General features: G+C 35.3%; 1 protein-coding gene across 2 annotated transcripts in view; it reads left to right on the top strand.

Moving 5' to 3' along the window:
* The window catches only part of pth1r (parathyroid hormone 1 receptor), a 58,140-nt gene that overhangs the window by 25,330 nt on the left and 13,413 nt on the right, over positions 1-19,397 (top strand). The window contains exons 2-5 of one of the 2 annotated variants that reach the window (XM_032566255.1): positions 6,404-6,494; positions 13,295-13,405; positions 14,135-14,256; positions 17,498-17,592. In XM_032566255.1, coding sequence (XP_032422146.1) covers positions 6,404-6,494; positions 13,295-13,405; positions 14,135-14,256; positions 17,498-17,592 — 419 coding nt within the window. Of the gene's footprint in view, positions 1-6,403; positions 6,507-13,294; positions 13,406-14,134; positions 14,257-17,497; positions 17,593-19,397 lie in introns of both variants that reach the window. The other variant, XM_032566254.1, reaches the window with a different exon arrangement.

Raw genomic sequence — 19,397 nt, 5'->3', positions numbered from 1 at the left:
ATCTGGGACAAAAGTGCTGTTCTTTAGGCTTACGACCAAAGCAGGGTATAATTAGGAGCTAAATGCTGCTTCAAGTCAGAATGTGGTTTGGAGGCATTTCCAAAGGACAACCAGTCTTGTGGTTTGTGGTTTTTATCATCAAATGTAAATTGCACAGTTGAAGAGGAGTGGCACTGACTCATAGAGTTTAGAATATCCAGGGACCTCATCCGCTAAAACATTCATGTGGTACAATATGTCAGAAGTAACATATTCATGTTTTTTCCAGATAATGGACAGACGGGTAAAAAGTAGTTTCAGCACAGTTGTAATTTACTAGTCCCAACAATTTTCTGAAGAAAAAATAAAACATAGTTCTAGGTGGAAAGTCCAATACCCTTTGGGACAGGACTTTGAATGCATGCCAACAACAAGGAAGTGAATGTTAGCCTATGGTGTAAAGAATGGCAAATGACCAAAATAAGTACATAAGACAAACATTCAGCTGTATTTGCATAAAAGAAGCTCTTCATGGCAACCAGAGTAAATATTATTAAAGCATTATTTATCATCCATGTGATGAGGTGTGATCTGGAAAATAAAGTTTCAACTTTATAGCTAAGTTTTCCTTAATAACTTATCCCCACTGAACAATCAGTGAACAGAGAGGGTTCTTATTAGAAAGCTTTTTTGAAATATAGACATTAATATGAGTTGTGTTTCTAGTCACACCGTTGTGATCTACGAGTTTATGCTTTCAGAACAAGAAAATAATGCAGTTATAGCAATGTGTGTGTTCATTCTTTGTGTCTTAGTAATCATTACATACCAAGATAATTCATGAATTGCTTGATTACAGAGTGAAGTTTGTCTTGAAATGAAAACCAGACATTAGAAATTCACTGCAATATTTCCCTCGTAAACACCGCCATTCAGAAAAAAAGAAAAGCCTTGTCTTTTACATTTTGAAACAAAGTTATTATTTTAGAATTACTGTCATTTATATAGTTAAGTGAACCTACTGATTCTTTAGGGTGCTTTCACCAACCTTGAGCCACATTACAATTACTCCCTCTGGGTCAGAGTGGAGTCTCAAGTAGAGGAGTTCAAGTATATCCATTACTTGTTCATGAGTAGTGATAGAATAGCATAATAGATGGATAGTCATCCTTGCCGCTAGTAATGTAAACTCTGCTCTGATCTCTTTAGTAAAGAAAGATTAGTCTGTTTACTGGCCATTGGAATTAGCTAGAAAGAATAGAAAATGTTAGAGGTGAGATTGATATCTATGTTTATGCTTGATCTTATGTTGAATAGATGGATGGATGGATGGATGGATGGATGGATGGATGGATGGATGGATGGATGGATGCCTTCACATTGGAGGAAATTCTTGCTACAGAATCTAGTTGCTCTTTGCAGCATCCTGTGGGATATTAAGAAGTAACCTTTTTATCACTATTGATTGAGCGTTAAGATGACTTTGTGCATGTACAAAACCTCCATTATGCACACAACAAAAAATGTGTCCCAAATGTGTTCAAATGTAGCTATATTCTGATAGCTACTGTAAGTCATTTAATAGTGGGGTCATCATGTATAAAAACTGTATAAAAACCTTCTTAAAATAGGATTTAAGAAGACTGACCTACATCAAAGTCTTGTTTTCAATCAGAAAGGGTAATGATGTGTTCCTCAAGTCTGCTGTGCCTTTTGTTCCACATTAAGAAGAACCAAGAGTTGCCTGTTGACTGTAGGTAATTATTTCAGAATTGTGTGGTTTTTGTGGTCTGTTTTAACTTCTTGCCTTATCAAGATTCTGTTTTGTGCTCTCTACAAAAATCTACCTCACAAAGCATTTAAATCTCTGATTCACTGCTCAGCATTTCAGGAAATGACTCTGGTTAACCAGGACTTTTTATTAAAAAAAGAAGAAGAAGAAAAGAAAAGCAAAAGTCAATCCACAATGAGGGTTTGCTAGCAATGTAGCAGAAACCCAAGGTCTGCTCGGCATTTGAATGGCGCCTATCCATATGACTTCATTTTTGGTGTTCAGTTAAAAGAAAATCTTCTTTCATCTTTTTTCCCAACTTCTTTTGAAATTAACACATGCAGAGTGAAGCTATTCATTTTACATTCATTCTGCAAACCACCCAAAGTGACCAAATGCCTAAGCAAACTGAAATCCAAATGTATCTTCATTTATTTTTTTTAAATTACTTATTAAACTTAAGTGGCATGACACTGACAGAGCAGCCTGAATACATTTCTGCCTTATATTCTTGCAGAGCATTGCAGCTGAAGTCGTCATGCTGCAGTTTGCATAGAGAAACAAACTTGTGGTTTATATTCGAGACTGGTGATGGAAAACACACAGATATATGATGTATATTTTTTCAGTTTTTTTATACTGGCACAGACCCAAAAGTGGTCAACAAAAAGAGGCTGTGTTTTGAATCAAATACAGTAAATAAGAATGTTCATGTTTCTCCCTGTGAAAGTTGTGTTTGCCTTAGAGGTTTGGACTCTGGCCAGCGCAGGAGGAATAGTTTTCAGAAGTAATCTGAGGGCATACTTATTACCAAGGATTCTCCTCCTGAATTTGCAAATGATACTCTTCTTCCTCATGTTTGAGGGTAAATTAGAAATAATACCTTTTTTTGTTGTTTTTACAAAAAAGAAAATATACATTTGTTCACAGTTTCTGATTTTATTTTCAGCTTAATTCCCAACAAGAGTTCTATCTGATAGTCACAAAATACTTATTACAAATAGTGAAATCCTTCTTGCTGCATGAATCATTTCACTATCCATAGCTGGTCATTTATTGACTGAACTTTCACCTAAAGCACCATTGGGAAGTTGCTGAGGTGAAAATTGAGGTAATGTCTCAGGAGCTGTCAGTGGAATATTCTATATTGGCATAGTTATTCCAGTAAACAGGTTGTATCTATCCTTGTTCGCCTGTGGTCAGATGTTGTTCCATCTGTGGTTGTTTACCATGCAAAGCCATAAACGTCTTCATTCTGTAGCCTTATTCAGTTCCCAGACTGGACATCCTTATTTCTGCACAGAAAGCAATGAAAATATTGATGGATTGAGGTATTGTGGGTTTGTATGGAGAAAACCCACAAGAGCTTGGTATTTTTGCAGTTTATGTAAAGATTGCAAAAATCAGAGACTTTTTTAAAGGCAATTTATGCCAGTCCTTGTTCAAAATTGTCAAAGATTTTATTTTTGCAGAATATAGATAGATATTCCAGAGTTCTTTTATTTTACATCCAAATCAAGATATTATTTGGATTTGAGGGGTGAGAGTGATGTTCAATTTATGTACTTAGGATTCCACCGTACTTAATGTATTTATTTTGGCAATCTGAAGGACTGAATACAAACAGAAATTTACTAATGCCAACTTTTTTTATATATTCTACACATACAGTGTCTGCTAATTCTACCACTTCAACTTCTCCACCTTTAATTCTGGAACTTTCAGTGTATTTTATTTGTAATGCGTGTTCAGGAGTAAGAAAAAGTAGCACATAATGTTGTTTTGAGGAATCAAAATAATAGTTGCAGGTATCAAGGAACACCAAGGCTTTAAAGCATTCTGGTTTCAAAAACCACTAAAATTTTCAATCATACTTTTCTTGGCTTATGGTTTAAAAACCTCTTTGTGAGTTTCCTGAGAAAATGCTGGAATGACTGGAGGATTTGTTTTTTTCTGTTGATGAAAACAATCACATTGGTGTAAAGCTATATTACTATCATAAAATAGAAGCAATTTCTTGTGTTTTTAGTGAAATGTTATTGTGCCATGAAGTTGTCATTCTGGCTTAGACCTAATAAAGACAAAAAAAAAAAACCCACACACACTAGTTAGGAAAATTCCAAAGTATAAAGCTTACTTGGGTTATAAAACAATCACATAGTGCATGGAGGACTATTTTATTAACCATCCAAAAACTAAAAGTCTTGGCCCAACTGAAAAGCTCCTAATACATGGCTATTAGTATAAGCCTAGAGGCCTATCGCAACTCTGGAGGAGCTCTATAGATCCATAACTGAGATGGGAGAAAATCAATTCACAGGGCAGCTATTAGTAATTGCACTCAGCAAATCTGTCCTCTATGGAGCAGTAGCAAGAAGAAAGACATCCTTGAAAGAAAGCCATGAGATATTTCTATAGCCCATGTGAGGAACACTGCAAACATGTAGAAGATGAAATCCAGAAACTTGTATTAGAGACAATTATGTAAACATTTGTTTCCAGTAGTTTTGGTCAAAATAGACCAAAAGTTTACATTTTGGTCCCCATGCAAATCTCTATGTAGTGGAAAACTAGTACTGCAGATTACCTTGATACACAATTCTCACTCCAAAACGGGTTGGTGGGAGCATCGTTCTGTGGGGAGGTTTTGTTTGGCAAGACCAGGGAAATTCAGGGTCAGAGTTGATGGGGAGATACATGAAGCTTATTCCTGGTTAATGTTTACAGCTGCCCACCATCCTGTATGGGTTTGACCTATTATGCAGAAAAGAATGGACAAAAAGTTCAGTCTCTAGATCATCAATGCTGGTAAAGGCAGACCCCTAAAGATTTCCAGCTCTAATTCCAACAAGAGATGGTTTTAGAATGTATTGGTTCAGGAGTGATGAATGGTATGCTCCCCATATTTTATTTTTATTTGTAAAACATTTTGAAAGTTAAGAATAATTTTCCTTCTACTTACTTAAGCTATACTACTTTGTGTTGCTCTATCAGTTTAACTGGTAATTATGTTTTTGAATGACACTCTGGCTTTAGTGTGTTTAGTTTAACTTACACCATTTTAAACAAATTTGACTTTTATGTATCTGCAATATACATTATATCCTTGTTCATTTTTCTAAATAAATACTTTTCCTATTCTTATTTTAGCTATATCTTAAATATAAATGATCTTTTTAAGGATGAATTTTCTCTAAACTATTTTAAACAATTTCCCCAGATTTTGGATGCAACACAGAGGTTCTTATTTCCATTGCTCTGTGTGGAAAAGTTACTTTAGGTCTCCAAACAAAAAAAAGTCTCGAAACAGAAATATTAAAAAGTATACTCATTTGTTCTTATCTGTCCTTTAATCTTCAGCACCCAGTGAGCATATTTATATTTTTATTTCAACCTTTCTTGTCACGCACTGTTAGAAATGAATGTTGCTGCCTACAAAGCAGTCACATTTGTCACTGCCTACAAGTGATCCGCGAGCAAACAGCAAGTCAGTCAGTGTAACCCATTAGAATGAAAAATGTTTCCTTGACTGGAAAACCGCACCTGAGGCTCCACGTCAATCGTCATTACATAGCTCAAAAGCTCAAAATGCATAACTGTGAAAAAGCTTTTAGGAATACATGTTGTCAGTTTTGACTTTCATCATGCACACACAGAAACAGTGGACACAGCAACCACAACACAAACTGCAGCTATAAACAGCATGCGAATACTGTTTATCCAAGAGGAAGAGTCTGTCTGATAGGGCATTTTCATATTTATTCTTTATGGCATCAAAGACAGAAATAAATACAGCTCTGGACTCCCAGATGCTTGGACATGTCCTCCTATGTGGTCACTGTAATCTGACCTTCAGGAGACAGAGGAGTCTGTCAAACATCCGGTCAACACATGTAAATATAAAGTATATTGACATTTAATTTCTCCCCTTATGGAACAAATTGTAGGGAAAAAACTGTAAAAATAACAATTCCAACAATCCCAATCTTACTTTTTTGGGTTAGTAAATATTATCAGTCAGTTTACTGTTAGAAAGGCAACTCATAATTCTTATTCCAATAGCACATTTTCTGCTTAATGGTAAACTATATTGCCCATCCCTACTAGAGATCCTTTCTTAACAGGACTTACTGTCAGCCTAACGCTCCAGCAGTGATTCTGTCTTCCTGTTTAGGTCACTTAAATTCAAAGGCTCTTGGTTCTAATTTGGTTTGTAGCAAGGGCGGTTGTAATTTGGACTGACTTGCTGCAGAGCCAAGAAAGAGCAGATGAAAGAAACATATAAATAACTGTGACTGCTAATAAAAAAATGCACCTGCTCCCATTCAAGGTTTCTTGCAATTATCAGTTTAATAAAATGCCTCACTCACATTAACATTAATTGGTGTTTTAAGGTAATTCAACATGGATTATTTAGAAACATTTGGTTAATTTGTAAAATATAAATATCAATGGTTTAAATATATACATTTTTGGTCTTCTGTTATCTTTGTGTTTTTTTCTTTTTTAATATTTCCAAATCATTTTATATTTCTTGTAAAAGCCATTTTCCACAAGATTTTCACCTGATTGACACTCGGTCTTTTACACACCAGTAGTACTTAGTGTTAAAGTTCATCCTTTCCTAAGTCCTCTTCTCTCTCTCTTTTGCAGGTTTATGCAGATGATGTGCTGACAAGAGAGGAGCAGATTGGCCTGTTGGTCGAAGCTAAGAAAAAATGTGAAGATAACATCAAGTCAAGGGGTAAGATACCCGGTGAGTAGAGTCTGGCTCTTTACTTTTGGGTTTCTGATCCTTCTGTGAGTATCTTAATTTTGTCAAACTTGAATATGCTTTTGGGTTCAGATCCAATTTTCTATATTTAAATAACTCCTGATGCTAATATGTTCGTATATAAAAATGAAATACAAAGCGTTGCTCTTTTCTTATCTTGTTGTACAAGCTATTATGAATACGCTACATAGGCACTGTTAGCTGTGCTATTGCACTTTATGACAATACGTTCATTTGTATGTATAGTTACAAGACTGGTGAAATGTGCAATTACTAAGAATGGAAATTTCATGTCATTCATCTCCATGTCTACTCCAGACCAGGAAAAATCTCCCGTTACGTTCTGTATTACCACAAATTTTAAGAAGCTTCTGACAGAAGAAACTTTATGACAGTATCATGAAGAGGATGCTCAGGATTGTTCATAATTTTCTTGATTTATGTTGCACCATCATCTGAAGAGGTTCAACAGTAGTCCCCAGAACCAGCCTTCTTTAATTCAGCTTAAATTCTATTCAAAAATACATTATTGATCAGGATAGAGCAATGACTCCATTTCTGGGAGAAGTGAAACAAGTGACAGGCTTTTGTGCGAACCTAAACTCTTTTCAATAGCCACCTTGACATTTTTCAATTTTTTGGCTGACAAATATTTTTGGAATAAGTTAAACAACATTTTCCAGTATGTACCAATGTGTTCCCATTCAACAGTCATCTTAGAACTTGCTCAGCAGTTATATGGTTTATAAATGATATCCCCTTGTTTGCATTTCCCCCCCCGTGTCTTTCCTGAAACTGAAATTGAAGTTGATCCTCGAGTGTATTTGTGTTCATAGCCGTCCAGAGAAGAACATTTTCCACCAGACCCCATCATCTGCTGCATTGGTGGTTGCTGTATTATTGTCCTCTGATTGTTCAGCAAAGACTGAGGGTTTTACAACCAAGTCATTTGTAATACTATATTTGTAACCTCAGAATAATGAAGTCGGCATTAAATTCTTTGACCCTCAAAACGATACTCTTTGTAAATGAAACATATAATTAAAAACATACCATTCTGAAAAAAAAAGCTATTGTTGACTCTCCCCTGTGGTCACATTCCTTCCGGGATATTACCCAACATTTCATGGTTTTCATAAAACCCCATGAATCTTATATTAGATTTAAATAGTCATGCTGACACTGAGAACTTTAGTAACTGAACAGCATCTTTTGTTTATTCAAGGAATGTTAGAACATCCTCCACACTTAGTGAGCTGTTGTATATATAGTCTTAAACCAATAAATCTTTTTTTTATTAGTTACATGAACTTGGAAAAAAAAATTTTAAAAGTTAACCTCAAATCCATTTCTAACCTATAGAATAAACTATACATAAACTGTAGTGGTAGTCTTATGTGTTTTAATAGGCAATTTATTATTTATTATTTTATCATCTGTTGATTTTGATGTTATTTTTTATTTTAGAAAAAAGTACATATTTTTTTCTAAAAAAATGTAACAATGTAATGAAATTGATTCAAAATGTTCATTAATTTTTAACATTACTTTCAAAATTGATGAAAGTAATGTTTACTTCCATTAATTATTATGAGATTTTACCCACTTCTGATCCCAGTGGGGCCAGTAGACATATAAAATACAACATTATAATTTACCAATATTTTAGACAAAGTTGGTCCATGTCATGAAAAAAATTGAAATACATGACAATGCATCAATTTTCAAAATTTCTTGTCAAGAAAGAAAAATCTCTTGCTGGCTTCACATCGGTCGCTTAACTGGAGTCAATTATCTATATTTTTTGTAGTAGACTATGACTAGTGTATAAAAATTAACTTAAATTATTTGATGTGAACTGTAGATAAGTATGTTGAGTGTTTATACATCATATTCATCAAAGGTGCACAATCCTTTGATGAACTGTTTTGCACTGACCTTTACTAGTAATGTAGAAAATTTTGGAGAGCTTGTTCCAAGTGTTCAAAGATGCACACATGGTCTGTTAAATGTAAACATTGTTTGATCAATCTGTTTATCATATGTACGCCAATGTTCTTAAACTATTTTGGCTTTTCAAGTGATGTTTGTCTGTTATCAGCCTCCAGCATAACACTTCTTAAAAATACCATTTTAAAAACAAGCTTCTGGGTGGCATTAAATTTTGTACAATCTTGACAAAGATTGCATATGTCAGTTTATTTAACCAGTCAAGTACAGATAAACTTTTAGTTTTCCTCCTAAAGAATTTGCAAGAGGTAATTATTTATTTTCTCTGTGTTTTTGTCACCTCGCTTTCTCGTTGGTTACACATTACATTCAAAAGGCTGCATTCTTGTTTGTCAACAGGAGAACACTCCACACACTGCAATATTGGGCCAAGATGATCAAACATGTCGATTTTCCCCAATTTTAGATCAGAGCCGTCCCAATGTCCCTCAGAGCGGATCAAATCACTCTTAGCACACAGCAGGAATATGTTGAGATATTCCAACAGATAATAGCCTAAGATTAGAGCCATTCTGACAATTAGGGCATCTTTAAGATTGTTCGAAGTGGAAGATCGGGATCAAAATTAGCAGAGAAATCTTGCCATGTGAACCAGGTATAAGCTTGTTCCCAGTCCAAGGACCTGCATGTTATTAGTTCAATTTATCTCTCTAAGTTTCCCTTTGGAGTTAGTGTGTGTGTGAATGGTTGTTCGACCTGTGTTCTTTGAAAGACTAGTGATTTGTCCAGGATATACCGTCCTCTTACCCTCTGACTGAGGGACATAGGCACTAACTCCTCTGTACACCTTCAAGCATAAGCTGGTAGACCATGGTTGGCTGGATGGATTATCTTTACATACCAGGCTTGGCTTACCATTGCTTTCTAAATAGATGTCTTTATTAGAGTACAAAAGAAAATCTAGGTTAAAAGACATATAAGTGCAATCCATTATACTGCTTGGTGTCATAGGTGAAGCAGTTTACTGCATGGCAGTGACTCCTGGCTGGTAGATTATATCAAAGCTTTAACCATATCCTCTTTATCGGGAAAAAATAGTTCTTAATCTAACGACTTCAAATCTGACCATAACAGAAGAAAAATGCTTAAACTCTAAATGAACTAGATTTTGATCAATACTGACTTGACAGCATCACACAGTTTCTGCAGATTTGCCGATTGCACATCAATGATGCAAATCTTCTGTTCCATAAAATTCTGGAAGTGCTATATTGGATTGAGCTACGTGATATGTTATCCTGCTGGAAGCAGACAATATAAAGATGCGGACACTGTGGTCATAAAGAGAGGAACATGGTCAGCAGCAATACTCTGGCAGGCTGCAGCATTTGAACAATGCTTAATTTGTTCTAAGCAGCTAAAAATGTTCAAAGCATAAATTGCCCCACATACTATTAAACCGTTACTAACAGCCTGAACCGTAGACACAATATTTTAATGAAGTTTCCATCAGATTCTTGGTATTGAAATGTACAGCTAAAATGAAAATTTCTGTAATATTAGGAATGTTTGTTGGACCTGCATGAGCTGTGTACTCTTAGTTTCCTGCTCGTACCTGAGTATGAACTTTTGCTTCTGTAGCCCATTTGCTTTAGGTTTTGACATGTTGGGCTTTTATGTTGTGTACGTTGGTTGTTATAACTAGTTATTTGAACTCCTGTGGTGTTTCTATCATGTTGAACCTGCATTCTCATTCTCCTCTGACTTCTGACACCAACAAAGCATTTTTCCCTCTATATTTTCCTTTCTGAACCATTTTCTGTAAACCTGCGAGTTGCATGTGAAAATCCCAGATCAGCCCTTGGATGATGCCATTCTACACTGTTTGTGATTCATCTGGCATGTATGTGTCTGCTTTCTGACCTCTTTTGGAAGGTTGAACATGTCAGTTTAAAAACAAAACAACTGAAGAAATTAGACTACGCATGTTTCCTTAATGACCAGTAAAACATTTCTCTGATGAGCTTGCCTGGATGAACACAGACTACATGCTTGCTTAAAGTACGTGATTGGATTTTTTTTTTCTCTCAAGATAATGGTTTATGATTTGCTCTGACTTTGCTTCATTTAATTTTAAAAGCCACATTTGGCATTTTCTAATTATTTAAAGTGGGAAGTAGGAAAAATGTCTGCTCTAATTTTATAGTACAAAGTTATGTAGACTTGTAAGATCTTCTGATAAATTCCTGTAAAAACATTGCTTTTGCTTTCTGATGACCTGGCTAAGTGCTAGCACTCAACATTTGGAAATGAGTTCCTCTTTTGAACATCAGGGTTCTCTACCAGATCACTGGGAACTTGAGGGCCATGCTCGTCTTCCCAAGGTTTTTCCCTATGAGCAGAGATCTCTAATAATGTTCTTGGGTTCTGCACATTTATGTACCAAGGTTATTGCCGCCATCGCATCTGTTAGTACAGCTTTTCCAATCCACTTTAAGGATTTCTTAATATCAGCCAGTTCTTTAATCTGTTGGTGGTACATGAAGTGCAGAGGCTTATCTAGTCTATTCTTTGTGGCCCTTCTGCTCCCTGTGGCTTTCACATAGGATGTGTCTGCCTGGATTTTTCATCTTTAATCCCTGATAGAGGTTATTGCTAGTTTCTGACATTTCAACTTATGTTTAGTGTCTTGCAAAAGGGTTTTATACTGTTTGAACTTTTTCGCATTTAGTCAACTTATGACCACAAACGTTAATGTATTCACATCGGTTGCTTAACTGGAATCAATATAGAACAACAAAAGTGAAATGAGACAGAAAGAAAATAGCACATGGTTTTTAAAATGTTCCAGCTATGAAAATCTAAAACCTTTGGCATACAGCTATGGTCAAAATCTTTTGCTTTCATACCTCTTAATAAAATTGAGCACAACCAATTGCCTTCCAGTTATCTAATTATTCCACTTGTGTAATCTGTTCTCCATGTAAATCCAGATATTTTATGAAGTCCTCAAAGATTTGTTAGAGAATGTCTCACGCAACGTGGTCAAAGTGGTTCCACTTCCAATAGGACAACCTCAAACACACAACCTAAGCAACAGTGGATCAAAGGGTATCCATGTGGATTTGATAGTAGTTGTTTAATTAGAATAAACTAATAAGTAAATACAAATTGTTGAGTACCCTATTTATTTTCATTTCTTATCACTGTTTTGTTTTAATTTTGTCACATGAAATTCCAGTTTGTGGATGCAATATGAAAATAACTGAAAAGGTTTAAAGAGTAGGAAGGCTTTCACAAAGCACTATATATTATATATATATTTGATCTTTTTCATCAGTTTTTCTGCAATGTTTTGATAGCATTTCATTTGATTTGGATTCTTTAAATAGACAACAGTCATCATTACATTACTGAGACAATGTTTTCCTTGAGGGGGAGCACTGAGGTTTGCCTGGAGAGGGACAGTGGAGGGATGTGGGATCAAATCTCCAGACCTTGCCAGTGTGAAAATAGCTCAGCCCTGAAGCTTGTGGTCTTGGGTGTAGAACAACACCGGGGATCATTATAAAAGACCGTATGTATGAGGAGAAAATGCAAAATGTGTTTTGACATCTGCAGCTTGGAATCAAATGGGTTAGGGATGAAAGAAAACTTTCTAAAACCTCCAGTGACATCACTAATACCCAAACTACTTCATAGTCACGTTTATATTTAAATCGTGGTCAAGAAATGTACGGGAAATTGCACACTTGTGTGTGTGTTTTTTGGTGTTTAATTTAAGCCTGTAAGTAGGTGGTCTTTATGGTAATAACATCTATGGCAAAAGGAAAGCAGCTTTTCTACTTTTACTTCCAGGATGTGTGGTCAGCGTGATTTTTGAAACTAAACTCTGTTTTTCTCCCACCAAAGATCTACAGGATTCAGTCAGCTCCACCAAGTCTACCCTTTAATTTCATGCTCTAAGTGACAAACGAATAAAATGCAAGTCGCTGTAGCGTCACATGGTTCTTTGCAACTCACTCAAGGAATGAGAAAATAATGGATCTGCTGCAAAGACGGGATCATTTAAGTTTTATGTACAGCTACTTATTAGTGGTCAGAGTGGTCAGATGTTTTCAATAAGACAACATAAATGCCAAGCCTTGAGAGGGAATTTTGCCATGATTTTGTGGAGAAAAGAATGCTACTCCCACTATTACATCCTGGGATCAACAGGCTTTCTATTTATCAGACTATCTCTCAATAGTTGGATAAATGGATAGACCTAGAAGTAACCTATGTCATACAGTAATTAAATTTATCCATAATAGTCCACTTAGAGTGCTATTATGCAGCCAGTTTTGCAGAAAAAGTTTATAAATGAGATCCATGCTGAAACCATTTCTATACAATAGAAAACTTGTATGATTCTCAAAACAATAAAGCACTTATGGAAACTTGGCGCAACCCTTAACAAACACACTAGATTCAATTGGCACCTTGTTGTCAACATACTGGGAACACATTGATTATGTTGCAACAAATGGGAAGTAGTCTGAGAGTGTGTTCCATTGAATGACCCCTACTTTCCTTTGACTCAACAAAAAAAAGGTCTTATTTACTGTCAGACTCACCGCAAATTACACGGTTGCTTCTAATTTACATAAACACACAAGTCGAGTGACTGGCCTACTTTTTAAAAAGAAAACAACCCTTAAAAATGAACACCACTGCTGCTTTCTGTATGTTAGTTGAGATTTGTTATAATACTGTAATCATAACAGAGCAGCAGAGCTTTGTGGTCTTTTTTTTTAAGTCAACATTGTTTTTGTCCTCAGATGGCTTTTGTTCACCAGAGTGGGATGGAATTGTGTGTTGGCCTGAAGGACATCCTGGAGACCTTGTGTTCACATTGTGTCCTGACTACATTCATGACTTCAATCACAAAGGTAGGACTTGGTCTACAGAGTTGTGACTTTTATCACTCAATAGAAAACCCTTTTCTTAATTTACATGTAAATTGGACCTTTCATATATTGAACTTGGTCTCCATTCACCAATTCAGTCTAATTAGCTCATTATTCATTGGGGATTCTGGATTTAAACTCGTGCTGTCTCTATCTGATTTTACATTTATGAGAATTAATGTGAACAAATTCAAGATTTTTTTGAGTCTTTAAATCCTTTTACCAGATTCATAAGCTCATTTTAAGCCAGGAACATACCAAATTAAATGTAAGTGATTTAAAATTGGTATGCTTCTTTCAGAATGATTTTCCTCATTAGAAAGGAATTTTTGCCCTTTACAAAAATAATTGAAAATGATTTTTCATAGTTCATTTATAGTACTTGCATTTTTCAATGTTGGTACATTTTATATAAGATATCCATATGTCTAACAACTGTTAGAAAAAACCCACATGGCAGTCATAGTGTCCTGTTTTTCACATGTCTGTACATGATTTTCTGCAGGTTTTATGTTATGTATCCACTGTCCTAAACACAAATAATAATAAAAAATCCTTGCTTGTAAAACATGATGCACTTTAATTGTGATTTTTAGGATAGTGTACTGATGTTTTACATATTTCTCCTGTGAGACTTGGTTGATTATGCAGCTTGAATCTATAATTGAAACCTAATGTTTGTTTTTTTCTTCTCATCCTTCTGGTATGTAGGACTGGCATACCGTCGCTGTGACAGCAATGGAACGTGGGAGCTCGTCTCAGTCAACAAAACATGGGCCAATTATAGTGAATGTTCAAAATTCCTCCACATTAACAACTATATCCATGAAAAGGTGGGACTCTTATCTTTTCCGCTTACATGTCCAAGTTGCACAGCATCCCTAATTCTAATTATGAGCAACAGCCATGCACCAACAGGCCAAACTGTCTTACTCAAGACATTGTTTTGTTTTAACACAACAAAAACATGTAATTAGAATTCCTGTTAAATGAGTAACACATTACAGTATGCCTTTTCATTAATGTGCAGCATTAATAAACTATTATGTTATGAGCTTAATGTCTGGAGATAATGAAAGGGTGGCAGTGTGGTTGCTCTTTGAAAATGCATCTAATTAGCTAAATTCCTGCTCAAATATGCAGCATTGTCTTATTTCTTTGATTTTATGATATGATATACGACTTAAACTGCTCAAAAAGAAGTTGGTGTTGAAACGCTATATCCCCTCTATTTATACCAGTCTTGGGTTTTGACGAGAGAGAAAGAGAGAGAGAACAGTCTTTAGGCTAGAAAAGTCTTACTGATGTTTACCCCAAATGATTGGTAAGATGACATGGCTGCAACTCATTCCAGGTGCCCTCCAGGTGTTTGATGGAGTTTCTGCACAGGCTTGTTCAAAGTCCTGTTCACACTTTTAGCAAAACTGAGATTTTCTGAGCCGTTTGCACCTTTCGTCCACACTCAAAAGATTCAGTTTCTTTCAATCGCAGTTTATGTTGCATATAACAGAATACGTAGAGATTGTTAAAAACAATTTCCTTTTTGGTTTGTTACTTTTACTTAATGAGGTTTCATTGAGATTAAAAATATCTTATTCTAGGGGTTTCCTGGTCAAAAATAGCACCAATATAGAAGCCACGTTTGCACATGATCGCATTTCCTTTCGATGCTAGAAATCACAACCACAACGGAACAGGATTTTATATAGGTTCATTCCACTTCTGTATCACCTTCTCCTGCCTGTGTTTCCAATAAGCTACAAATGTAACTTGAACAAGTTAATGCCTGAGAGGACAGGTGATCAGTGTCAGAAAAACACAATCTACAATTACAATTTTTGGGAGTCATTAGCCTCGTACTGCTTTAGACATGCTGTTAATCTTCTAAAATTTGTTGTAGCTAATGCTAATATGTATGACATCATTTTAATTGGAATTCCAGTGTAAATTCATATATTTAAATGACAACAACTACAAGTTTAATATAATATGAGTAGCTGGGACCTAGATCTGACAGTCCTGTGGCTCTTACTTTGGCCATGGAGATATTGACTAAATCTTTAAAATTCTACCTATATTATTGTTATGTCATTAATAATCTTCTTTCAGTGCTGCTGTATAAGAGTTTTAGCAGAGTAAGTCCACAGATTTAGTTTTGTCCATGCTGAACTGTTTTTTTTCCCCTAATGAAAATTTGAGGCCTCATGTGTTCTTGACTTGAGGGTATTTTTAGCTTTTTCTAGTCTTAATGGTTGGAGAAAAAAGCAATAATTACACAATTAGGGCCAATATTGAGATAATGTTTAGCACTAGCTGCTAAAATGACTATTTTTAATGCATCATAAAAGTATATTATAGACCTCATGTTGTAATGAGGACAGTGGAGCAATAAATATGCAATAGCATATATTTGGCACAATAAAACTTGCAAAAAAATGAATAACACATTATTATTGTAAATTCTGTGTTCTTACCTTTTTCCATTAGTCTCATTTTCCCACTTAGATGCTATTGTATCTTTATTGAAGATGCATTTAGTACCCCTGTTATAAATTGTGTTTCTATGCATGACTTATTTAAAATACAACCTTCAAAACTTTAAATCAAAGGCACTTTTCAAATAGCGTTAAGGTGTCCTAAACTTTGATTCTCACTCCTTTTTGCTTCTAAACTTCACTGTGCAGCTGTCCCCTTAATGTCTTCAGGAGTTGACTTTTTCCCCAAGGAGCACTTCCAGTAGTTAATCAGAAATAAATATGCACAGAGTGAAGCATGCACAGAAAAAGCTGCCATACCGCAGACCCTTGCCACAACTGAGAGACACGTTTTTCCTGGCTCAAGATCCTGATACTAAATGATAACAGCAGCACAGCTTTCAAGAGGTTCATTGGCTTCTGAGCATCTTGATGTAGAGAGGTTTTGGTAGAGGATCAGTTTACCAACTCCTACCGGCCAAGCAACTGCTGCATGATCAAGCTGTTGAATTGTGTTGCTGTCTTTCACATTTCAAAGCTTGACATTTTTCTTTGACAGGGTAGAAATAAATTGACTGAGGTTTTAAGAACAAACTTTGATTACAATGATGTAAATACTTATTATACAAAAGTTATTAATTAAATTTGACTGTGGTTCTCAAACTGTGATAAAGTGGAACTCATGTTCTTTTTTTATTATATTTTTGTAGGAAAAATGTACAAGTTGAATAATATTATTTTATAATATGATGAATTCTTTTCTTTTTATATGATTATATTTCATGTTTTTATGCTTTCAAGCAATGCTTTGTTTGTGCTTTTTATGTATTTGTTGTATTTATGTAAGCATCTTTATTTATTTATGCAAGGCGCTTTGATCTACCCCGTGTATAAAAGGTACAAATAAATCTGCCAAGTCATATAGTGTGTTGATTCTGGAGCTGTAGCACACAGTTGTTTTGTTCTCTGGCACGTTAAAAATGTGATGTTTATGCTTCATTGATTCTCTACAGATCAAAAATAATCTGTGGCAGTCAGGGTCTTATGGTGATCAAAATGTTAAAAGAAAAAAAAACCCATACCATTCTAAAAAAAAATCTGGGTTTCTTTTACTGCTACTTAAAAATCATATCTGGATTTGTGGTACAGCATAAAAAGTTTTAGATCGTTATCATTATGCATTTACTACAAGACAGAGAGTTTTTACACAATTATAAAATGACAAAAAACTACGTTTCATAAGAGGAAAAATGATTTGATTCCCCTAATTAATGTTGGGAATATGCAAATGCTATTCAGATTTAGAGATACTAAAATTAACTCAGCTGTGCTTCTGTTCATTATGGCTTTCACTATTTCTTTGCTTACATATTTACTTCAATTATCGATGATGTGTCAATTTCTTATATTTACCTCACAGAATGGGTTGTCCTATAATTTTTGAATAGAAAATACTTTTTTTGTTAAATCTTCCTAATAGAACATGAGGGATTGGGGTCAAAACCTACACTAAATCAACATTTGGAACAAACATATCTCAAATAGTGTGCTTTACCTATTTGGTGCTGTGCTGACGCTTTTGCATATTTATCTTTCACAGGAGGTTTTCCACCGTTTGTACATCATCTATACCGTTGGATACTCCATCTCTTTGGGCTCAATAATGGTGGCTGTTGTCATCCTGGGATATTTTCGGTGAGTCTACTCAGTTGCCTTCTTTTATCCTTCTAACCTCAGATGTTCCCAAGGGAAAGATTTTGACACCAGGTGAGAAGCTAAGGCTGGATCATCAGGAAGTTTTGATGTTTAATAATAGTGAGTGGATTTTTTAGTCATACAAGGAGCACATAAATGTCAAGATGATTATTAAACCGAGCTTCATCATTTAAAAACACTATTTTCCATTTATAGGAATTAACTTAATACTGCATATGTTGCCTCATAATGAGGGCATCACATATGCAAACTGTATTAAACACTACGTTGGATTTTCACTTTGACTTTGAACAGAATGTGATCTGACTATCTCTGAAGCACTGACTACCTTCTGGCTTGCATTAATACAGACCTCATCGCCTGACCTTTACAGCCTGTTTCACTTTCATGCTGGGTTCTGATGTTTAGACTTTGTATGTGTGCTAAGAAAGAAATCATTGTTGTATATAAACAATTAAGAATAAAATGTTGCTTCTAAAAGTTTGCTTTTGGAATAAAAAATTTCCAAACTGGTACCGACAGTGCAGTGCAAGAGTATTCACAGCTCTTGAATTTTCTGTGAATTTTCTGTGATAATATAACTTAGAGTTGTACAAAATTGATCCTTTTCAGGTGTTTCCTTTTGCAACTAAAAATCCAAAAAGGGATGCATGCAGTTTCAAAGTCTACCTGAATCAATACTTTGCACAGTCATCTTTCAATGTAATGACAGACATAATCACATCTTAAGTTTGAAATTTGTTACCCATTCTTGTTCTGAACCTACATGGCCTTGTGTGAATGAGTAATTGCCCCCTAAACCTAATAACTGGTTGGGCCACCCTCAGCAGCAAAGACTGCAATCAAGCATTTGTGATAGCTTGCAATGAATCTTTTACTGTGCTGTGGGAGACTTCTGGCCCTCTCATCTTTGCAGAATTGTTGTAATTCAGTGACATAGAAGGTCTTTTGAGATCATGGCACAGCATCTTAATAGGATTTGCGGTGGTGGTGGAAGGGCGTAGCACATAGGTTTGGATTTTTTATCCCTTAATAACAAACACCTTCCTTTAAGTAATGCATTTTGTGTTCACTTGTGTTGTCTTTAACTAATATGTAAGGTACTTTGATGTTCTGAAACACTTTAGAGTGACAGATACATGAAAAAAGGAAATCAGGAAGAGGGCAAACACTTCTTCACACCACCTTTAACGAGGGCTGCCCAAGTCCAATCCTCGAGAGCTGTCCTCCAACTGTGAGATTCATCCCTGCTCCAGTACACCTGACTTACATTTCAGAGTTACCTCCTTGACATGTCATGCAGCTCTGTAGAGACCTGGTAATGAGCCATTGATTAGATTCAGGTGTTAAACACAAAGAATTTGTTTAATAGGTAGGAGTAGCCAAGCAGCTACTCCTACTGTTAGGAGTAGTATAGTAGCTCTCAAAGACTGGACTTGGCCAGCCTCTATCTAATCCCTTCCATTGTATCTCTGACAGAAGGCTTTGAGTTGTTGTCCTGTTAGAAAGTGAACCTCTACCTCTCTGGCAATTGGTTACTCTGGACTTAATTTAGGAGTATCAGAGTAAAGTTGCCTGTTAGAGATTTTTTGTTTTTGCAAATCAACCAATTAAAAAAAAAAAATCTTCCAGTTAAAAATTATGTACTACACTTTTGGTTTGTCCCTTAAAATCCCAATAAAAAAGCCTGTAGTGAAAAACTTTAAGGGGTGTGAATACTTTTGCTAGGCTTTATAGTTTATTTCACTCATTTTCCCTAAAATTTTACTTCTGAAATGGAGAAA

This window comes from Xiphophorus hellerii, chromosome 6 (genome assembly GCF_003331165.1).
Source record: "Xiphophorus hellerii strain 12219 chromosome 6, Xiphophorus_hellerii-4.1, whole genome shotgun sequence".
NCBI lineage: Eukaryota > Metazoa > Chordata > Actinopteri > Cyprinodontiformes > Poeciliidae > Xiphophorus > Xiphophorus hellerii.
This window is presented reverse-complemented; position numbering and strand designations above follow the sequence as displayed.